This window comes from Mastigoproctus giganteus, chromosome 1, assembly GCF_048544385.1.
Source record: "Mastigoproctus giganteus isolate SK-2022 chromosome 1, ASM4854438v1, whole genome shotgun sequence".
Taxonomy (NCBI): domain Eukaryota; kingdom Metazoa; phylum Arthropoda; class Arachnida; order Uropygi; family Thelyphonidae; genus Mastigoproctus; species Mastigoproctus giganteus.
Genome location: NC_143575.1, coordinates 63,063,011 through 63,087,895, shown reverse-complemented (window position 1 = coordinate 63,087,895; position 24,885 = coordinate 63,063,011). Strand labels below are relative to the sequence as shown.

The window sequence follows — 24,885 nt, the reverse complement described above, 5'->3', positions numbered from 1 at the left end:
ACCGGAGTTCCAGTCCCGTCAATGACGACAGGAATTTTTATGAGCTTTTTTCACAAAGTCGCTGAGTTAGTCGGTCTTAGGCGAGGGTAGCATGGTTTTTTCTCCAGGAAACTTTTCGTCCAGAAAAACATCAAATCGACCAGAGAACACACGCAATTTACAGACATTATATAAGGAGCAATACGGTCTTAGTCGCTAATGCTCCTAAAACCTAACAACAACGCCATATGAAAAATATTTCCAATTTTTTGGACCGTGAGTGTATATTATGTTGAAACGTAGAACGTACCCTAGTCTACATTTCAGTCTTCTGCTCTTGGGCATGATACTGCTTGACTTATTATTTATTCACAAAACAGCAGACATTCTACATAAGCTGATAGCAACTTTGAATTTCATTAATATTTCATAGCGGACATATTATAACCGCAAATTGTTTTGTTCTTGTCCAAGGCTATTTTGTATGACTAGCAATTCGAACTGAAACTAATTGAGTTGAAAATGGTTACCGATAATTCCTCACTGCTACCACACAAAGGTAGACGGTTAATTCCAATGGATTGTTCTTGGATGAGGCTGTGTTTGCATGGCCAGATGCTCATCTTGATGTGTACTATCTATCAATGTGAAAAACAGTTTATAAAAGACGGAGGGAAGGCAACCCCAGCTAAGAAAACTCCAGAATCTTCAGCGATGAAAGTTGTGCATTATTTTGGAGGTTACACAATGTGGATTTTTTTTTTTAAATAATTGGGCACTAAATTAAAGAAAATAGGAATGTTTAAGTCTAGTTTTTCTGGGAGCTCCCATAATATGGGTATGTGGCTAGTTTTCAAGTTCAGAAAAGTTTCTAAAAAAAATTAAAAATTAGAAAATTTTTTTTCACTTTTTTTTTTTTAATTCTTCCATATTGCTGCTAAAGACGCTTGACATTTAATACAATAAAATATTTTTATGTTGATGTAGTATAAAATAAACAGTAACTTATTCCCACGCCTCTTTATTAAAAGTTGTACTTTTTTATTTGCACACATCGAATTTTTTAGTTTAAAGTGGATGGTAATTAGAATTGGTATTTGTTGATTATCTGTTGCTCATTCAGATGCTGATTAGCACTGAACACTGGGTCCTTAGATGTTTAAATGGGATAACACGTCAGACTCCTACCATCTCTATATCTATCCTGTAATCATTAGACTCCTAAGGAGGTGGATTACCACTTGCAAAATTAACAGCGAACAAAACAGATGCGCCTAATCTCATACTGAAACTATTACTAGGCCTTCCATCCATAATTCGGCACTAGATTAAAGAAAATAGGAAATTTTCTTTTTCTGAAAACGTTTTCATATTAAAACAAAATGCCATTCTGTTTTTTTCCTTAATATGTTAATAAAGATTGCTGTATATATTTCATTTTTTGTGGAGGGAAGGGGGGGGGGCTTTGACGTCTCCGCATTTATGATTGCTTTAGTATTGTCCGTACGCATGAGTGACCATGGCAAGAGTTATTTTATGTAAATAATTCTAATCGTCTCGGTACTGTCCCCTTCCGGCATACAACAAAAGACACAGTCGCCGGGCTAATCTACCAATTTTCTTTAGTGGGGACTGAGAAACGGTCGTGTCCTAAATCATATCGGAATCACTGCAGCCTTAATGTCCAGCCGGTACTGTAGGAAATGAATAATGGGTGACACTGGGGTTACCACACGTGTGGGTCGTGAATAGATACGCCCCAGTGACGGCAAGCACTAAGTGGAACAGACACAGAGATCACTTACATTTGTTTATTGTTTCTTTTAATTCTGCGTGATAAAACTCTTAGATTTCTCGTGTACTTTTGATGTTTGGTTCGTGAAATAACCAGGACACAAGAAGGAAATTAGAACCTTGTTTCACTGTTATTTATTTCAACGATACTTGACCGTTATTGTCTATATATGATGGGAGTGTAATGGCTCTCTTTATCGTGCTTCTGTTGTATTGAATCTAAGAGTAGTTTTCTTTTTTATTGTTTTGATCGTGACAAGTGTAATGTATTTTAAGATAGTCTTAAATATTAAATGATTTCTAAATCATATTTTGAGCAATTTAGTAAAATTGGATTTTTTTAAGGTTTTAATATAGTCATTAATTACGGTTAAATTTTTTATGCGTGCATTAATAAGCTATTTATTATTTATTTTACCCGATTAGCATTTCCAATCCTGAATTAAAATAATCGATAAATTAACGTCAAATTAGTCGATACTTTTAGTGAATTTAAATTATTTTTATTTAAATTTATTTTTATTACTTTTCATTATTTATTATATCTCTTTAATTTTTATATTTATTATTTTTAATGTTTTATATAAACTGAAGAAACTAGGCAGTAACGAATATACTGGGTGCATGATTGATTCATTTAAACATGAGTAGTTCCAAAATTGAAAAGATTTCCGTGGGGTTTTCCTAGTTTGAAGAAAATAATTTACTGAAATCAAAGGGAAACGCAAGCACGCAATACAATGCATAACCAATTTATTTCTACTGCGCATATTTTAAAGTAATCTCTTTCCAGAACCTACCTCATAATTTTTTTGTAATCAATAGAAACTTTAGTATATTTATTTTTGTAGAACTTTTATACAGAAAAATTAAGTTCAAAATAACTTACCATTGTTAATTAACCATTATTAATCGTATAGAAGTCGGTGATATTTCAAAGCAGTAAAGACAACAAGCCAGCTGATGAAACGTCAGTACGCTTCGAAACAGCCGTCCTGGAGGGGTCTCAGATTTTTAAATGTATAGCGGATTCACATATTCTGACGACGCTATAGAATTTTAAAAAGATAACAGCAACTTAGGCAGAACCTTGGATAAAGGTATTTGTCTCTGAGATGAACATATGCCCAAGCCATACGGTCGAATACTTGGCCTTTGGTGTTCAGTGAAAACAGAATCTCTCGGTGATCGAAATCTAATCCAGATATAGCGCAAGAATTTTGATTTTGTTATTAACCTACCTTATTAAAGTGATAGGGATGCAATGGAATTTTTTTTTTACTGTTTTTCTCTTATTTCATCTTTTGTTCCATCCTTCGTTAACAGAAATACTTTTGTTATACTGGCCATGGAGAATTTTGTAATGTTGACAGAAATATTTCTGTTATACTGGAGAATTTTGTAACCAGTCTTGTACACTTGAGATAATTTGATCTTTACCTTCGATAACATTATTTTTCCTTTTAGCCTTGACATTTAGGAGTAATAATTTATCTGATTCGCACACAGATCGCGAGTGCACAGAGCTATGTGATATCGTCATAAATATTAATAAAGTCCCCTACGTTCGTCAGGCATAGCTGTCAACGGTATGGAACCGTTTTGATGCCTGACTCAAGGAATTCTATAGACTGAAGCCGTTGACAACAACGCGCCTCAATTCTTTACTTCGACGCTAATGTGAAATGTGTATTCTCCGAGAAGCTACTTCAGAGGACCAGAAACACGGTAGCTACACATGGAGACCGTGTGAGGTTGGGTGGGGGGGTCGAGACTACAGGGATAGGGGAACAGTACCTATCAACATATGTCTTTCAGAGTTGTGAAACCCACATGCATGAGATTTTCCTGGTGTAAACACTCCTTGTCTCAACTAAGTCACGACGTTTTCCCTGTACAGTTTGGTAAAATTCCCCAGGACACCACACTAGTAGGCAGCACCGAAGGCGCGCCTTTTCTCCAAGAAATATATTAATAACGCCTCTCACATTACAGAAAACCGCAGCCAGTAGTGTCCGGATCAAATTTAAATTATCCTCATTGATCACTCTCAAAATTCAAAATACATTTATGATACACATTCAAAAGTACTGTTAAAATAAATAGCTCTTCATCGTGCTTACTAATTTCATAGATCGAAAGAAAAATAATAAATAAATAATATATTCAGGATGTTCAAAAATATACGAATAAAATTCTGGGACGTATTCCAGGGTCCAAAATAAGAATAAAAAGTCATATAAACGTGTGTCGGATTCTAAGTTTCTATATGATTTATATATCAATAGCAATATTTTAATTCATATTAAATGCCTTTTCTATGTTGGCTCGTTATACTCGTAAAATAAATTAACTTCATTTTCTTTAGAACGAACAATTTTACGCTTTCTAATCTAATCGCATTACTGGAATATGCTTGAAAGTAACATTGGGAAGTGCATTATGAAGTATTTAAAGCTATTATTATTCATTACTAAAGTTACAAACAGTAACACCAGATGCTGAATCATTGAAAAAACGCAGGGAAAAAAACACTCAAAGTGAGGATATTCGGATAGTCATTGAACTATGAAACAATGCCTGTAAATATTGTGTTTTTATACAGATGACATACACTTGAGGAAACATCTTCTATTATTATTGCATTCCTATGCAATATTCCGAAGGCGAGAATCTGAAAGTGAATCACGTGATATTCAGTTTACTCGGAAACCTAAATTATCTTAATGCATCAGAGGAATGACCGATAAACTTACACAAACACGTTTTTAGAGTTCTTTCTGTTTCTTTGTACTCTGGTGACCTACAGCGTGCGAAAGGATGCCGGCAGCGATGCTCTTATTACCCCTTCCATAACCAAATCATGGCTTAGTTCTTTCCACCCAACTTCGGGGATGCTCGGTAATTATGGGTTGCGTAGTCAACTTGATGCTATCAGGTGAAATTCTTGCGCCAGAGTCAGGGACCGCTCTCGACACACGTAATAGACTCCAAGGTGACTTTGAAAGAGCAGGTACACATCCATGTTGGTAATCTTCGAATTCTTCTTGGTGGAAGATAGTTTTTCCCAAGAAGGTGGGTCCTCCATAACGTTAGGGGAAAAAGAACGAAAACAGCTTTATCACGGTAGTGATACCCTCTTTATTTAATTTTTTTTGTTGTTGTTGTCAGTAGTACGGCATACATCGTTAATGGAAGATCCGTAGTCGAAATCACACTAGGATTATACAGGAAACAGAAAAGGATCCTTTGTTGTAAGGGAAAAGAAATGAGGATTTCATATAAAAAAAAAACAAAAAAAACATGAAAAAGTTAACGTTAACATACCAATTCATGATACATCTCTACTCTCACGTGTATGAATATATTACAAGTCAGTTATGTATACTATCTTACCAGAGATTGTGGGGTACCCCTCTGATTACAGGAAATTGTGTTATTGGACATATGCGAATATTTTGGTCTATAAAGGTGATTGTAACCAGAAATGAGCGGATGAAAGAGCTAACAGTTTCTAAGGGGAATGGAAATTATTATTATTAGCGATATGGCGCCAGGAAGCCTGAGGCTTATGCTGTACACAAGCCAAAAAAAAAAAAAAAAAAAAATTCCCAAGTTACCCTGAGAGAGAGAGAGAGAGAGAGAGAGAGAGAGTCAGAAGTAGAAGGGAATCACCAAGAAAGAGAAGAATGATGATATACAGCTCAGAACCCTGGGTGTGTCAAGCCCATACTCACCAGATGTGAGTCCCTGGGGTGAAATTAGACGGATGTCATGTGGGGAAAATGTCTGTGCGTGTTATTGTTCAGAAATAAAAGTCTCCACTTAGCAATTTACGCGTTAAAGAAGTTGAAATACAGAGGTGGCACCGAGCCCAAAAAAGCAATGAGGATAAGGATTATTCCAATAGACCTCAGAGAATCTGAATTTGAACTGCGAGTGAGTGGCCACAAGACTCCTATACGTGTTTGCCCACCAATCTGAACAGTGTTACATTTGAAACCGTCCTCTACAACTTTATTTTTTAAAAAATAATAATAATAATCTAACTACAAATGTCCCATGACGTTTTGTAGAATAGTGCTTGCTTCTAGCCATTCATTTTCCTGCAAGGAAGTAATAATAATTTGAATACCACAAATATGAATATATATATATATATATATATATATAAGGAAACTGCAGTCATTATCAATCCACTGCAGGATGGAAGCCTCCTCAACGATTCATGTTGAGGGTAAAGGACGATAATCTGTCACGTTGACAAATCGACCGTATTTATTTAGCAGTCAGGGTCTACTCAAAGAGCGAGTGCTACTACACTCCCGCTCCTAACCACTCGGCTACGGAGGCCGCCGTATATATTGTCTGCAAATTGCGCGTGTTCGATTTGCCGTTTACCGAACGAAAAATCCAAGTTTCCAGAAGAAGCTTCTCCTGGCTACGTTGTGAAAAAAGTCCATAAAAATTGCTCGCGTCGTTGACGAGATTCAAACCCGAGCCTTTTCCACAAGTATGGTGTTTATAAGCACTACGCTACCGGTAAAAGCCCTATTAATACTATCATTTTGCCACACCTGAGAACTGGCGCCTAAATATGGTCTCTTTCACCTTAACACGGCCCCGATGGGATAACATATTATCAGCAAAATAATTATTGATTACGATTCAATGTTAAAATTCTGAATGATTGCGAAGACAGGGATGTTTTCATATTTTGAAGCTAAAGAATCCATTTACGAGTTCATCGCCATCCTTATTCTGTTTGCAGTATTGCTTTCATCATCAAGAGTTTAAAGCCACGTCCTAAAAAGACTCAACCCATTGTACACCACGCTGTTTAAAGACCTTACTTCATGTTAAGACTATTTACGTTTTCACTTATACAGCGAGTAGGCAATGAGGAAATAACTTTCAAGTGTCTCCCCCTCCGTGAGTTATTTACAGTTTTTGATCCTCCCTCGATATATGCATATATCCTGAGGGCTTACGTACTTGTTCCTCTCCAAAAATTTCAGAAAGGGCAATTGAGATATACTGGAAGCTAATCTCTAAAAATACCATCTTCAGTTTCAAAGTGAGCCACTATCCATATTCTGGATACTGTTTGGAACAGTTTCTGTGAACTTTAAATTGGTACGTAGAAACCCTTTAGCAATTATAGTTTATATATTTCACAATCGAATTGCATATGCCAAAGAAACAAATCTGGAAAAATGCCCAACATCACTTCACCTTCCGTCACAAGACAGGCTAACGTAAGCGTTGGAATTTAATGAGTGAGTGTGATATATATATATAGTCAATTTTAAGTTTTCAAAATTTATTTATTTATTACTGATCACACCGACACAGCCATATTTTTTTCTTGTAGAGTTTATCCAATTTTAACTTTAATTTTCACACGACCCTAACAGAAGTTATATATGAGCGATTCATTTATTATTCTACGTCACGTTCCTTTAACCAATATAACTGGTTCCATAAAATAATGCTGGCCCCTGTACTCAGAGTCCGTCGTACTACACCTTTGCCGAAAGTCGCAACAATCCTTGCAAAATACAGACCACAAGATCGCAAAACAAGTAATTGGCACTTCAATCTCCCAGCCGCCTCACTGACCCCGTCAAATGCTAGTCGCCATGGCGACCGTGAAGTAGAAGTCGATCCCTGTTTACAACGATATATAATATGCACCTTACAGAATGCGCCATCTTATTGGGGCTTTGTCACGCGACCGGTGGCACATCTTGTTGATACGATTTGAAACATGAAACTCTCCAGTACTATATATGAGTTTATATTTTAGAATATAATATTTTCAGTTTTGCAAACATAAATAGCTTTGATGTATAAATGAATAATCTAAAGAAGAAAGTCTCAAAAAGTCGCGAATCCTCTGTTTTTGCGTTTAAAAGATATATTAAAATCCTCTAATACAATTTTTTTTTAAGGGTAAGTAATCTCTCAAACCGAATTGAAACTTTCTACAAATAACTTTTTTTATCTAAAATTTAACTTAATTTATTTGATTTATATTTATTTCTCAGTAGCAATAATTATTATTACAAAACCGCTTAACATTCTTATCTTTCTTTGAATTACTAAAAATATTCGTTAATAACTTTTTAGTACCTGTTTATGTTTCTTATCATAAAATATGTGGTGAGTAACGTACTGTTATTTTTAATAATTTGACATTTTCATTTGGCAAAATCGAATGGGTTAAGCCAAATCATTCGTAATAATCGTAAGTAGTAGTACACTGCTCGACAAAATTAACAGAACACGTAGAAAACCTAGTGATATTCGGGTAGTTTGTGATGAAGCAGGACAAAATTTGGTATTGGTATGGTGATATTCCATAGAATAATGAGGAAACAGCGAGAACTTTGGAGAAGTATAAAGGATATTTATAGGGGTTGTATAAGAATTAGCAAAAAGGCCACATTGTGTAATGTCGATTATTATTATCTTTCTATACATTAAAAAAAAAGTTTTCCTCCTAGTGATATTTATTCGAACCAATGGGAGGAGAGGGCGGGGCAATTACGTCACTACAAATGCGCAGGTAAATAATTTCATTGTCTTCCATTGAAAGACAACTGCATCCACAACGTTCACCAACCTTGTGCACGTGCTTCAACTCTGTAATATATACCACGCACGGCATCATTTGATGTTCCATTGTAATGTCAGCTGATGAAGGGACCAGATATAGTTTGTATATTTGTAAATAGTTTTGTATTTTGTACAGTCTGTAAATATTTTAGTCCTGCTGTTTCGGATGCAACAATATTCCTCATTCATTATGGAACCCGAAGCAAAAGGCCTTTTCCTAAGTTGCCTATGTAAACGCAGGCAAATAATTACATAGTGATATTTATTCAACCTTGAGAATGACATGTGGTGGGCTAGCCAATAAGAGAAGAGGGACGCGGGACACGTGTACAAGTGGGCGTGGCAATTACATCACTACAAATTCACAAGTAAACAATTACATGGGTCATTTTTTGATTAGATATCGATCATAGTGGCATAGTGTTTGGGTAAGGCACCACTTGTGGTTTCCTACATCTGTACCATCAGTACTCTTGTGATGAATACAGAACCTCTGTTAAAGCCAGAAAGGTGCTGTGTGTTGCATCTGTGGTTTAGTGTTGGGGTCTGTTATTTGTGGTGACTTCTTGGCCACAGGGCCACTAGTAGGACTCCACGTTGCCCGCCATCGCCACTGGGAAGCGAGCCAGGCTGTCCACAGTACTTTGGCTGATCTCCATCAGAGGTCGCCTGAGCTATCTGACGGAGAACAAAAGAAGAAAAAGAAGAAGCATCACGAGTGAGGCAGATAGCTGAGGGATGGGAGTAAAAAGGGTGAGGAAGAACATCAGCGCGTTTCGACAGGTGTCTTTTACGTAGAAAAGATTCAATTTACTCCGGCATACTTCTACATTTTACGTAGAAAGGCGTGCGCGGCGGTTGGCGAGCAAAGCGAGCAACCCCCTAATTATTATTATTATGGGGACACACATATGGCTTCCCCGTCTTCATGGACCTTTATGCTATGCCCATGCTTGTACTGGAAGCTACTGCTCTGGCTATTTGGATATGAAATCTAATTTAAATTGGTGCAATATCAGTGCAAATCGTTGTGAAGGTAGAGTTTGTTCTGCTGTGAGCACGAAGAATAGATTGTCTATAATTATTTAAGCTTAACACCTTGCCTTTTCACAATATCTGATACAGTTTGTTTAATTACTTACAAGCTAGGGGAAGTAGACTTAAGAGTTGTCCAGGACGAAAAAGACTAAAGGTTATGATTCACTCAGATAGGAAATTTTTCTACGCAACGTAAACAGGTGGCTAGGAAGACATCGTGTCCTGTCTAAGATTTATAGAACCTTCCCAAGTATGGGTAAGGATGTCATCACACCTTGTACAAGACGGTGGTGAGACCGCATTTAGAATATTGTGTTCAGATCCGGAGGCTACACTTGAAGGACAGAACTTCTAGAGAAGAGCAACGACACTGGTAAAGGATTCTAATCGATGTCCATATGAAGAATGGCTTAGAAAGTGCAAACTGAAAAGCTGGGAATAGACATCTAGGGAGAAAATGAAGTGTCAGTAAAACCAACTGGCGGAACAGAAAAGAACCAGGAGAGAGAAATACAAAATTTTGCGAAGTAACAGAAGGTTGGGTCTCATTAAGTTTATTTTCGGGCAGGGTGTTGTAGACCATTAAAATGAATTGCATGCAACAGTGGTCGAGGGGGAGAGTTTAGTTAAGTTCAAAGCGGAATTGGATAGGTACTTTTTGGCGAAGGAGAAGATATGAGTGACAAAATTTAATTCATTATTATTTTATTTATTTTTTGGCAGATGCAGAAGAAGCCAGCTTCGTTGCATCATTTAACCATATTATAATACCAATACTAAATACCACCAACATGTATGCAAAAAAAAATATATAAATAAATAACATAATAATAAAATAAATAAATATTCCTATACAATTCCGCTTTGAATATATATCGTATACATATAATCTTAGAATAAGATTATATGTATACGATATATCCAAACAGACGTGGAAGACGTATCAAGCAGAAGCAGACCGAAGTCAACTCCCCGTCATTATTTAAAGAAAGAAAAAGAAAGCTTGTTTGGAATTTAACTTCATTATGTTCATTGTATTACCTACTACTCTATCTAAAATTATTTTCCTATAATTTAATTAAAAGACTTGTAAGTTCGAGAGCCTTTATAGACCCCGGAAGTGAACGGTAGAAACCTGTGCTCCAATAAGAACTCTGAGAATGGTTTGATTACCTTAGCATTACATCACATCATTCACTTTTTTATGGTTAACTGGAAAGAAAATACATCGGAATGTAAAGCCAATGATTAAGTTGAAGTATTTGGGCTAGTGGATTCCATTTTTTTCCCCAATTTTTTTTATTCTTACCTGAACTGATGAGGAAATGAAGAAAGTTCACGTTTACTTAGCGTAATACGCAAGTAATGATCTGTAAAGTTTTTAAATGTCGTTGTACACCAGTGAAGATTCTATCGGCTAGTTTAACACCAACTGTCGTGGTAGTACGATTCCAGAATGACTATCGACCCGATTATCCACAGCTTTTAGTTCATGTTACAGTCGTTGCTTTTCACATTTATTCCGGTTCGAAATAAAGATACAAAGACTGCAGAAACAATTAACATATCATAGATATACCGCTTCCGACATGATACGCAAGTTTTTAGGTCACTCTTTGTTCCGTCTATGGTCCGATGGAAAATCGTCCTATTAACAATTCTTAAAATAATAAAAAATATAGCATTTATTCAAAAGAATGTAAAGTTTTCGTAAATAATATTCTATTAATTTTAATTGTACAATATTTTACCTTCGATTTATGACGTCATTATTTGTAATTTCAATGTAGATGGTATTATTTTTAATACACCTCTAAACAGTTGAAGTACAAAATACACAAATAACTTGTGGCTAAAAAAGTAATACATTTTAGGTATCCCTCAGGATACCTAAAATGTATTACATATTACATTTTAGGGGCTAAAAAAGAAGTTGAGATCACCACACTTAACAATTAAAAGTTGTAATAAAAGGAATTTATAAACAGAGATTTGGTCAGTCTGAGAATGGTAGGTTAGTAATAAATGTGTTTTTCTCATATGCAGATGGTGGATGGGGTAATTCTATGGCTTCAGAGAGTGGGAGAGAAACTGGAAGAGCCGGTTTAGGATACATCTGAAAGTTTTCTGTTTCTTTATTTTTTTTTAAAATCACTACCACAATACTGTTATGCGTATACTCGGCAGCTATTTTCTAGTGTCAGCAAATACCTGACCCTATTGTCAAGGTGAGACTTGCATCAAGGTAGAATTCCAGTTTAGTATACACGTAATCATCCGTCCATCTGGGACCAATAGCACCTCCGGGATTTTCTTACTTCCTTAAATCATTAAATAACCTAACGGATGAAGGTCAAGGCTGAATTGGAAACATGACACGTGTGGTTGTCATTTAAAATTCTTCAGTCAGAGATAAGGGTTTACATTTTCACTAGTGACATGCTAACATATATACACAAGAAATGTTAGACCTCTCTGCCACTAATTAGAACTTCATCTAGGAATGTAAAGGGAAGGCCAACTGTCTTAAAGATCTTAAATTATTGTTATTTCTTTTTGTTTTTCATATACTGATCACGAAATTTCTTTACTAACACTCCATATTGTGGAGTTTTATTGTCGAATGTCTCCACAAAGTAACCTAAAAATTTAAGATGATTGAAGATGAATCCACCTCATGAAAATGAAGGATAACATAAAATATTCGAAATCAAGATAAATAATTAGTCCATGTGTGTGTGTCGGTATTATTCTATAGTAACAATCCTACTTTACAGACGGGAGCACAAGTTTTGGGATAGTTCTGTACATTTATATAAAAAGGCATTTGTCTTTGCACAGACGCCAAGTAGTTCTCTCTCTCTCTCTCTCTCTCTCTCTCTCTCTCTCTCTCTCTCTCTCTCTCTCTCTCTCTATTAAAGCTGAGTGGAAGAAATTTGTTTAAAATTCCTACACACGCACACACAAATGAGTAGGAATCTTTAAATAAATGCCAAACCCTTACTTTTATGAAAGTTTCTATAAAATGTAAATTGCCTGCATGCAGAGAACACTGTACGAGTTAAACTTAAGTTCAGCTGTTAATGGCCTCTGTGGGTGTATAAGCATTTGGGTTGTTTGGTTGCAGCTATAGGTGGGATACCAAAGAGGCCACTGAACTGGGGAAGGGAGCTTCGTTTTAACCCGTGAAGTGTATTGTCAATAATTATAAGGAGCGTCTATTGTGTAATGAATGAGGCAGAGGTCTCCGCGGATGATGCACTCTCGGAAGATATTTGTCTTGTATCCTAAAACGTTATGAAGTCCATAATGCCTTCCTGAACACAGGGGTTGCGCGTATTTAAGGGAAAGCTTCTGCAGGGGTGCCCTGCTGTAGTATTACCTTTCATACTATAATTTATGCGGTGCATCCATTAAATCGATATTTTGGCACGTGAAAAGTGTGTGTGTGAGTTGGGAGAGTGAGAAATAAGGAAGTACAACTGGAGAAATAATCTTGACAAAGAGGGGTGAAAAAGTTAACTGCAGTGAAATAAATAATGATAGTGTAGAGGGGACGATAAATACCTAGTTTGATGCTAACGTCCCTCTGGGCGGGCTCAGCAGCTGAATGGCTTCTTTCCAAGCGGACTTCGCAGCAGCTGCATACGAGAAGAAAGAAATGTGATGAAATATAGGCAAATAGAGAGAAATTTAAATGGGATACGCTAAGCAGAAATCATCCGAATGCAGAATTTATTTTAGATACTCGTAAGATTTTTTTTAATGATTTAATTAGTATTCTGAGATTATCACCTTTTTTAATATATTTTTAAATATATTACATTTTATTACGATGCTCATTTGTATCTATGAGATTATTACTTACTATGTGGTACACTCCAGCATAAGCAGTACTGTGTAACAATTCGAAGGTTTAGTGTCAGACAATGTTAACTACAAAATCATTTTGTAGCAACCATTTTTGTAATTAACCAAGAAAAAGTCATTTGAAATTTTCTTAGTTTACCGGAAATGTGCTTATAGCCCAAGCTAATGTGTAAACTACTAAAGAAATACATTTCTATGACACGATATGCATTGTTACTTGTATAAAGGTAAACTAAAGTTGTCTCAAAACAAAAATGCAATTTTGTAGTTAAGGTTGTCTAACACTAAGCCCTCTAATTGTACCATTTAATTACTCTAGTTTCAAGCTAGCCCTTAAAAACAGCAGATTATCTTATGGTCCGCGAACTTAATTCCACTGTGATAAGCTTAAATGTAGATGACAAATATCATATGCTCCACCGGCAAGGACCAACCCTACTATGCGAGTACAGTGTTTTGATGGTAACCTCAAATCTACAATACAGTATACAAAACAACAGTTAGATAATGCTGATTAGAGTGCCATCTGACGGCAGTGAGCGCAGTTCCTTTTCTGAAATGTCTTCATAAATAGGAGTACGCAAGTCTTTTACTCGATGAAGATACCGGATCGTAGTTTACCTCTACCCAATCTGCAAGTGTGTCGTTTCTTGGCCCCTTAACTAACAGAGTTCATACTCCTAAGGCAATAAAACGAGAAGAACCGGCCCGTTGGCAAAGAATCAAATAACGGCACTCCTTCAGATAGTAGAATTTACGAGGAAGTTAAAGTACGATTAGTAAACATCGATTGCAATTCCACAATAGTTCACAGAAATGGAAACCTTCCATTTATTAGTCAACTTAGCTTAATTAAATAATATTTCTGCAGTTATAAAAATTATTAAATGGAAAAAATTAAACTAATTACTCCTTAAATGCACGTCCTACACTGCATATAGAGGTTCATATAACGTTAATTTTATAGAGAAAATGATCAGAAAGCATTATATATACACATGAATTTGAAACAATCCATAAGAAGTAATGTTGCCACCTTTTCAAAAGATTTCTAAGTTAAGGACCTTACGAACAACGTAGTTTAAAACAGAGGTAGTAATGTAAACGGTGGAGAGTAGAAATAAAAACATAATTTTCCACAAAATACAAATGCCAGAAATCTCATTAAATATTTACTGATTATTTTTTAAAGCTTTATGTATTTACTTACCTAATGTGTTTTTATAATAAATATTATAAGTCTACAATTAGCATATTTCATTTTAAATAGAGATACAATTTTAAAATATTGTGGCAGGTCGATCATGTTTATTTTTAAAGTAGCACATGTAGTGGGAAAAGCTGCATTTAAATTGAAGAAATAACAATTATTACTGCAAGTTAAATGGTTTATTCTTCTATTGGAAACCATTATTTTATTAATATATTGAAAACAGTTAACCTTTGTATCCCCTATTATATGATTCACATTTTTTACACCAGGGCGTTTTCGATTCTATATATATATTTTTTTTCTTTTAATTTTTCCAAATAAATTAATTAAATCTATTTCTATTTTTTGAAATAACAGAAAAGAAAAGTAAATGACTAATTATTTTTCGCAAATTAATTAATAATTTATTAAATAACCATATATAAAAGCTACCTCAATAACGTAATATTTTTATTTAATAAAAAAAAGTTTATTTCAATAAAAAATTGAAATAAACGTAATTTACGAATTTTCTGTGATTGATCGAATAAACAAACAGTAATAATTTATTATTTAATGTTAACAAGAAACGACCTTTTCAGAAAAAAGCTGCTTTAATTCCTGGATTGTTTAAACAGAACTTTAGTGTGTTCACATGTTGCGGATCATTCTTTCGATAATTGCACTGCCACAAACAGAATTTCCATCTCTTCGACTAATTACGGTACGGTATACGGACAACTAGTGATACGAAAAGAAGCCCAACTGTCATATTCATATTTGTTGGATTTTAATGAAATCTGGGATTCCACAAAACTTTCTAAAAAAGCCAAATGTAAAATTTCACTGTCCGTTCATTAGGAGTGAAGCTATTATACGCGGACAGACATACTGATGCCAATATCAACTTGATAGATTTGCGAAGGAAGTTAAAAACTTTTCTTTCATTCCGCGGATTTTCATCTTTTCTTAGACGTGTGATGAGATTAATACTAATGAGGTGCTAATGAAATAGTAGTTCTTGCTTCCACTACATAATTAACTGATCATAAAGATAAAAATTTTGGAATCTTTCTTTTTTTTTCTTTTACAAAATATTAACGGTTACTACTTATTGAAATTAAAATTGTAAATATATTTTAATTAAAAATAATTTCGTAGTACATCTCATCGTAAGTTTTTGCTTAAGAAACACGACTCTCTTAGAATTTTCCAATATCTTCAAAGTAGAGCAAAAAAAAAAAAAATAAATAATATATATATATATATATATATATATATATACACACACACACACACAAAGCTCTTTCACTTGAAATTGGGATGGGGGGGGGGGTTATCCGAGTATATACTCTCCTTGGAACTAGTATTTTTCAAAGGCACAATGTGTTCACAAAGTGAAGCTATTCAAACAGCATGACTTCTCTGAAAGTTGTCATTCACCATGGCAACCGTCGATGGCAGCAGTTACCATGGAAGAAAAGCTTGCATTAGTAGCAATATCAACGATAGCAATTCGTTAACTACTGTTGGATTAAGTCAATTATGACGAAGAGATTAAAAAATAACGTATGTTAGTAACACAGACAACAGCAAGACAAAGCCCAGAAACGCTAACACACCCAATAATATTAGACATTCCCACCTTACCGAAAAAGACGAAAATTTTGAAATGCTGTTTTCAAATTATATAGTATACTTTTCTATACTAAGTATACTATACTATATAATTTATATAGTAAATTATATAGTATAGTATACTTGAAATACTATAGTAGTATTTCAATTTTGGAAAAATACTTTTCCAAAATTGAAATACTACTTCAGTTTGAATAAAAGAAATAAGTATATTTTATACATGTATAAAAGATTTAAAATAAAATTTTCTATAAAAACTTACTATATAATATCGGTGTAGATACACCATAGTTTACGCATAAATTTGAACTACGTATGTAGTGTAAAAGGCATCGTTTTAATTGTATCTCACATTGTGGGTGCCTTCACAACGAGATAGCTGGTATTGCACTACTTCGAATAAATAACGCTTCTCTAGTAGAGAAGACTACTGTTATTTATTTTCACTGGATACCAACACCCAGACGATCGTTTCAAAGCTAGTGGGCTTCGTCATCAGTGAGTGGGCAGGTACCCTGGAATTGAAAATGCCATCACAGTTGCGTAGTAGTGCAATACCAGCTATCTCGTGAAGGCACCCACAATATGAGATACAATTAAAACGATGTCTTTTACACTACATACGTAGTTCAAATTTATGGGTAAACTATGGTGTATCTACACCGATATTATATAGTTAATTACCTAAAACCCATACGAAATTATGCCTCGTGCATTTCGTCTTCTAATAAAAACTTACGTATTTTGTACTACCAAAGATCATAATTTTTACATTTTTATTGTTTAAGACAGGTCGTACACGTGGATACATTAATATGTTATACTGTACGTTTAATCTGCATATAAAACGCTTCTTGGTATGTTCATTTGTATAGTGTATTGCTGTGATCAAACGGAATTCATATCACTTTACATATTATTTTCATATTTTTTATATTTCGTACAAACTGAATTGATTTATTAAAAATCATGTAACCACTCTCGAACCGTGGACTTACTGTCCAATTATTCAACAACCAATGAAATCGTGCATTACAGAGAGAAACTAATCGGATACATCAAAGACTCAGGTTCTCATTTTAATGGCGTCCGAAAGAAAAAAAAAAAAAAAAACAATACGTATGCTTGAAAGACTTTAACTACCTAATTAATGCTCTTCTTGGATAAAAAGAGAATTTTAAAAGTTTTTTTTTTTTAATAAGTTGTTCATTAAATTATATTCAGAATTAGAATTATTATGTAAGCAATCGGTTTCTTCGCATCAACTTTAAACATTGCCTTTCTTGCCGCCTTATAACCGGTTAATTAAGATGCAGAAGTGACGATCTGATATAAGCTAAAAAGTATTTATTTAACTCATACAAACTACAATCGTCCTACGGAAAAAATATTAAAAAATAATAATAATAATTTGTTAATGAGAAATCTGGCTTTCCATAAAATTTCCTTTTTTATTCACTCCAGATTGGTATTGAACTTGTACTATTAAAAGATTAACAATTTTTAAAGCGTGATTTCTTTTCCGCTGTTAAGAATTTCTTTCATAAAACTAAATTTTAACGTCCAGTAGCGGGGGGAAAAAAACAAGTCCGGTACCGAACATCGTATAATCAAATTGCCAATCTATTAATTCTAACTAACACTGCTATTAAAAACTGAATACTGATACACGAAGCAAATTTATTCTGCATCTATCAAAAACAAAAAAACAACCCTCTCTCATATTATTCCCATAGTCAAAAGGTGCCTATACATTCTACCTTATTTTACAACTTCCCGTTATAGTAGGTTGCTGCTACACTGGTGTGCAAAACTTAAGGACCAACACTATTTCTAAAGGTTACAACCACAAAATCTTTAAGGTACTCTTTACTGATGAGAGTAGATTCAGTCTCAGCAGCGATTCTGGACGTCGGCTAATCTGGCGAGACGTTGGCACACGGTATCACCCCGCAAACATCACTGAAAGAGATCGATATGGCGGTCGAGGTGTTCTCGTCTGGGGAGGCGTTATCTTGGATGAACGTGCACAACTCCAGATACTGGAGTTGCGTACTTCGAAATAATGTAGCTTTTTACTGATCCCTTTCTGAACTATAGGAATGATGTGGGCATCAACTGATATGGAATAAAGCTTAATGTCATCGGCATAGGATGAGAAGTCGACATTAATGAATAAGAAAGATTCTGGTGTGAATTCAAAGAGCAGTGCGGAGAAAATGCCCCCTTGTAGGTGTACAAAAATTTCTAATTTGGATGTGTGGTATTAAACAACAATGCAACTGTTGGTTTTGCGCGATGGTCAGTTTAGAAAGGGTGTTGATGATTTTAGATTTCCTTGGATGTTCAAATACCGTTGTAGAATGCGTAAAATTTCTGAAATGGAGATTTTATAGAATGAGGATTTCATGTCGAGAAAACAGGCGGCCAGCTGTTTTTTTTTTTTTTTTTTTTTCCCCTTCATGAAGAATTTTTAGAATCCAATGGGTGCCATAACATATTGAATTCTAAAATCGCGTGGGTTAGAGCATGTTGAAATAATGAATTTATTTAATTAATGATAAAATTAAATCACAGTGATATTATTATACAGTATTAGGAAGCACATACTGTCCTACCATGTTTTTTGCAACGTTCTCAATGATCAGAGCAGGACAAACTTTACCTTCATAAAGAGTTGCGCTACTTTCAAACAAATGATGTCGCCCAGCCAGAAAGTTTAATCTGCTATTAATGACAATATAACTAAAAGGAATATTTCGGTCCACTTAACTCCTAAATACAGTAACCCTGTATTCTTGTCAAAATGATCGGTTGTGAATTTCTTCGACTTAAAGGGTTATGCGAGAGTATAAAGAAAGATTTATTATTATTATGCGCGCGCACCTAGGATTATTCTTTGGGGGAGAGGGCATAGGATTAGAGCGGCTACTTTGACCTTAGAAAATTACTAGAATTATTTGTTCTGATCGAGCCTCTTTGAGAGATGCTGCCGTGTTGGTGAAGGGCTAATATTATTAATGTAATATGTATTTATTAAATATAATATTTAATTAATTCACTAAATGCTAATAATATTTAAAAAGAGAGAGTTCAGAAATTTTCCAAAGGTGCACAGATTATGGTCTACCCTGGACATAACAGTATATTTGCATATCACCAAAATGTGTACAATCAAAATCTGCAATAACAGCTTGACTGCCTGAAACTGCAACGTCGACTAGAAGGCGAATATTTTTACTTTATTCATGCACCGGCTATCCTTGGCCCAGTTCAGGAAACCAGTGGAAAGCTCGGTTTATAGTTCAGGTAGGAGCATGTCAGCGACAGCCTTTAGAAATAAATGAAAGTAGACTAAATATTCGAGAGATAAAAAGACTTCATGCATTTTTTATATGAAAATATCCTAAATGATCTGTACTTCTTTTTCTGTCTCGTGAACTGTCACTGCATCTGTAAATGTTTATAATAAAACCCTAGGTGCGAATTCGTGTCCATTATTAGTGTGTCCTGTAGTGCTTCTGTCATGCCCTTTCGCACTCAACTATGAATGTAGAAGACATAATGAGCAAATTTCGTAATGCCAAGAAACCGAGTTCACCTGCTTAGAAATTTCTATTCTGTTGGAATTATCCTTGAAGTGACCTCGAGCTTCATCCGGTAGAGGTGATGGAACATTCAAGGTCACTTGGTACGCGCACCTGTCCATGTGTTTTGTCAAGCATTGCTGAAACTTCCTCGCAATCCTCGACCCTTTATAGCACCTAATGCCGTGGGTGTGAATCCAGCTTGTTCATTTTAAACGCCTTAGTTGATTAATACGTAAGGTTGCGAGAATACAATGCTTCCAAACAAAGGGGGTCAAGGATGGTTTTTGTCCAGATAAGCATCCTTGGAGTTCATTCAGTAATTGCGCAATTTCATGGTTTTCTCTTCATAGAATCACTTCAAAGTGTATGTTTTGAAAAGTCACTGATATTTTATGCCATCTGGTGTGTAATTCACATGCTTTGTCTGGTTTAGTAATATAAAATTAGTACCGTGCTGTATTCATGATTTTTTTCCCAACCATTCTTAATTAATATTGATTCTATAGGAACGTTAGAATATAGATAACATGTGATTATCATACATCCATTAACCGAATTATCCTCGAAAGTATAATTATAAAGCTTAATATCATGTTTAAATACATAAAATAATAAAAAAACGTAATTAAATGTAAAAAATGCAAAATGTAAAAAAGATGTAAATAAAAACAAAACAAAAAAATGTTTAAATACATAAACTGTGAGATACTTATGAAATTCTACTATATACATATTTAAAATATAGATATTTTCTTTCAGCATTTAGCTAACCAAGTCATTTTGTAATAGTATTGTTCTCAACGTTTTCATGTACAATAGTCTGTTAATTAAGTAGAAGGCTAATAGAAATCTAATGCAGAATTTTCTACTACTCTTGCCTCTTCAAACTAAAAATATTCTTTACCTCCTAGAATAAAAACAAGAAAAAACCTCCCGTTCATTTAATAAAATAACGCAACTTGAACGAAATGTCTCCGATTTTTTTTAAAGGGAAACGTATATTTTAATGATCGTTGAAATTCCACAGCACTGAATTGACCTGAGTCCTGGTACGCCTGTCTTAATATGCTCAAGGACGGATCAAAATAATGTAGTTTAAAAATGACAGCAATTTCAGTTTTATTGGGATTTCCATAGCTATGAATTTTATGAAATACCTGCTTCCAAGTAAATTTAATTGTCTCTTCTTTTCTTTTAAAGCGTGTACAACGAAGGAATTCCAGTGCCAGACAGGAAATCAATGCATTCCACAAGACAGGGTACAAGATGGATGGAAGGATTGTGATGACGGATCAGACGAAGGTAAGCAGAATTTTCCCTTGGTACTTATTTAAACAGACCAACTATGAATGTGGAAGATTCATCAACGCATACTGCACCGATGAATCTTAACTATCTCTGTTTCTTTTCAACCGACTCCTTTTGGATTTCTCATTTTCCCAAATTAATATTTTGAGAAAATAACTGATTTATAGCCAGGGATCAAAATTGATTTCTGGCTGTAAACTGAACATTTATTTATTCGGTTTCAATGAGCTAATCCCAAAGCATTTGAGCCGCAGGTTCAAAATTTTCGAAATAGATATCAAAATGTATATTTGCAGACAAACAAAAATTTCAATTTCTCCAACAAATCAGAAAACGGTAACTCACTTTTACGTTCATTCAACTGTACTGGAAAGATAAATTGGAGAGAAAGAATTAAAAGCTAGGATATAATAAAGGACGAATAGATTCGAGAAGAGAACTCATATCCACAATCTATTACTGGAACGAACCATTGCATGCACGCACGTCGTAAATTCTATGTTTCCTTTACCTATTCACTGGGCTACCGTTTTCTTTTGAAGCGAACACTAGACGTCCAATAATTTCCTGTTACTTCCTAACGGTGGCTTAGATCAAAAGAGATGCTTCATAATCCCATTTTACGGTCCTATTGTTCTTGCCCTCAGCAACCCTTTCTCGCCTGTTCTCAAATGGCACCCTCTACCTAGTCCTGCTGTCCCTGTTAGCTCTGCTATATTACTCGAAACCAGTTGTCTCCATTTAGCCACTATTTTAATTCCCACGCCTAAAACTGGCCATTACTAAATCCAGTGTTCTTCCAACTTTAACCTTTTTTTACATTAAAACTAAATATCCAATCTTAATACTTACTATCTTTAACTTAATACTCGGGAATTAATGCTAATTCTCACTTTCCATCGCCCTTCCTGGATTTATTTTAGCAAAACAATTATTTCGGTTTTATTTTGTAAGATCTACTCCTTACACAGTCCTTATGCAATCTTCGTAACACGAGTTGTAATTCTATCCATCACACCTAACCTCCACGAACCCCTCTCACATATTGTAATAGTCATTTTGTGAAGGAGGTTCTCTTCTCAATACTCCTAAAGCCACACAAGGAATCGTTGTTCTCATAATGGGATTTCAACAATGTACAGTTCCTCATTCCATCTATCACGTTAATTTTTTTTTGTGCCATGTCTGCGTGATTATCTGTCTTTATGGCCCTTCAGTGGACAGTTCGACAGTATTTCATTTGCGTGTGTACTGCCAAAACGTCAGTTTATCCTGGGACTACGTTTTGAAGTGATTTTAGCTTTTCTCATATCTTTCATTTCCTCATGATCCGGATGTTCTCCACTCAGTGTGAAAGTAATAGATGCATTTTTAATAGTCCTATACAGCCGTACAGTTCTTCTTTATACCGTATATATATTTTCAATTTTATTCTTTCAGATTGCCTTCCTGGTCAACATAGCTGCAAGTGTGGGGTGCCTCTCTGCGTTGATTCCCAGTATGTTAAAGATGGCGTTCGGGATTGTGCCGATGGTTCCGATGAAGGTCAGTATTGATTCTTTATACTTTTAACAATGGATCGAACCGGGGAAAAAAGCTACATGTTTGGTGCATGGTTATGAGAAGGTACCCTTCATATAGTTACCACTGGCGACATTCACGAAATACATCATCAACTCAACAGCGGTAAAAAAATTCATGTTTTACCCTTAATTAACTGTGACAATCTTCTGATCTAGCTGAGAGAAAACAGTTCGATAAACTTGCGAACAAACTTTAAACCATCACAGCCGCTTCCACTGGGAGAAAAAAGAAAAAAAAAAAAATCCTTCCCTTTTCACGTACACTTTGAACGGGAAATGGTATCGTACAATGGGCCTATTCTGTACAGCAAGAATTAACTTCCAGGGAGTCCCGTGTGTGCTAAGAATTAATAAAGCAGTAATGAATGGATCGATTTTATTTATTTTCTTCATAGTAGTTGTAAGGATGGAGCAATTCTTTGTTCCTTTAACAATTCGCAGATGAGTTCATTTTTCTCGCAACTGCATTTTTTGTAATGATGAGTATCTGACAGCGTCTTTCGAGAGCTCCTTTAAAAAAAATAAATTAAAAGCATTCTTTAAACTTTTTTTCCAATGATTATTGTAAGAACTTTCAGAAGAAAAAATCTTGCATTATTAAGTGGGAAGACAATATAATACTTGCATTCTTCCAATCGCCCATAATCATATTCCTCAACCAATAAGACTTCCAAACCTGGCTTCCGAAACTTCCTTGTTCATTATTCTTTCTCTTGAAACTACAGTAGCGCATTTTCCTTTCTGTGACATCTGTTTCTATTATTGAATTAGTTTAAAATGGGTCTAATTCTGCTTGAATCAGGCCATTTTCTATTCATTTAGACTATTTCAATGCTTCGAGGTATTTATTGGATTCTACGAGTCTTCCGATTAATCCTAGTAAGCTGAATTGATATTTGTAGTAGCTATTTGCATCTTAAATTATTCATGAAGTTGTGGATTTGTCTATAAAGTAACAGCGTGCCTACATAGGCCTATACAAGAAAACGTTTGCTTTTAAAGTACTTGTTTTCGATTTATGCTAATACAACTAAAGATAGGAAGCGCCAATGTATTGTCTGTAAATCGTTTGAACTGTCTGGTATTTTTTACCTGTTTGCTTGATGGAAAACCAGAGTTTCTGAGAGTAGTTTTGTGGGAGTATAAACTTCCTTTTCTATATTAAGACGGCTGATAGGCAGAGGAGCTACAAATACAGTGTTGAGATGAATATATTGGATGGTTGTTTGAATAAATATCAAGGCCACTAAGGTTGTGAACGGTCAAGTATATCTAGTCTACATATGGGTTTTCGATGGTTGTGTTGCCCGTTTTCAGAGATGATAAAGCGCTAGTTTCTTGGACAAAAAAATAACGAAACTCTCATCCTAGACCTAATAACTTGGCTATGGCGGTCTTGTTGAAATGAGGGTTGAGGAACAGTAAGGAAGCGGAGGTAAGGAAGCGAAATGGTTCATAGTCGGAAGGAATACAGGGAGAAGAACCTTCAGGTGGTGATGATTGATGCTTCTCTGGTTACGAAAGTAATCCTATTTAGAATAAATTATGATAGCACGAAAAAGGAAATAGTTTTATTCTGTAACAAATTACAAGAATAAGTATGAGGTTTTACAGTTTCTGACAACACCATCGCCTACATGGGGGAGGGAGGGAGGGAGGGAGAGAGAGAGAGAGAGAGAGAGAGAGAGATGCTTTCGAGGCTACGCCAACGCATCAGCTCAGCATCGGCAGTGATAGTGTGTGTAAAATGCAAAGATCTATTTATAACCTACTAATAATTGAAGTCAGTAGTTTATTATGTTCTTATGCACAAGCGAACAGAGGGTGATGGGTTACGTAACGCTCTCTGTGAGAATTTATTACAGGTATGTTTCGCCTAACGACATTGGTTCGTCGAAAGAATGATGAACGAATATAATGAAATCAATGGGAAAAAAACAAAAGAATGAATATTTCTGTTTGTTGTTTTTATTTTAAATGGTCACAGACAATAGAAGATTCTTCTGTTGTAGGTGCAAGTTGTTAAGGTCGTTTAAAAAACGAGTCTTTTGACCTGCATACTCTTTTGCTTTTTACGTCCCCGTTAACTCTGCTGTTCCTTTGCATGTCTTCAGCAAAGGCAGTCACTGCAGCGCCTAAATGGGTAAAGGCTTCTGACATGTCCTTGGTTATCATTTGAGACTGCAACTTTTGTATTTATTCAACCTTGTTTTGCATTCTGATTTTCAAGGTCAAGGAATCATTTGGAAGTTAAATCTTTACCATATGATTC

The 24,885-nt window shown here is 35.0% G+C and overlaps 1 protein-coding gene across 4 annotated transcripts in view; it reads left to right on the top strand.

The window, feature by feature from the left end:
• LOC150090856 (uncharacterized) overlaps positions 1-24,885 on the top strand; it is a 187,472-nt gene that overhangs the window by 59,230 nt on the left and 103,357 nt on the right. For all 4 annotated transcript variants that reach the window (XM_090373141.1, XM_090373134.1, XM_090373128.1 and 1 more), the window contains exons 3-4: positions 20,923-21,024; positions 22,471-22,575. In XM_090373141.1, coding sequence (XP_090229267.1) covers positions 20,923-21,024; positions 22,471-22,575 — 207 coding nt within the window. The remainder of the gene's footprint in view (positions 1-20,922; positions 21,025-22,470; positions 22,576-24,885) is intronic.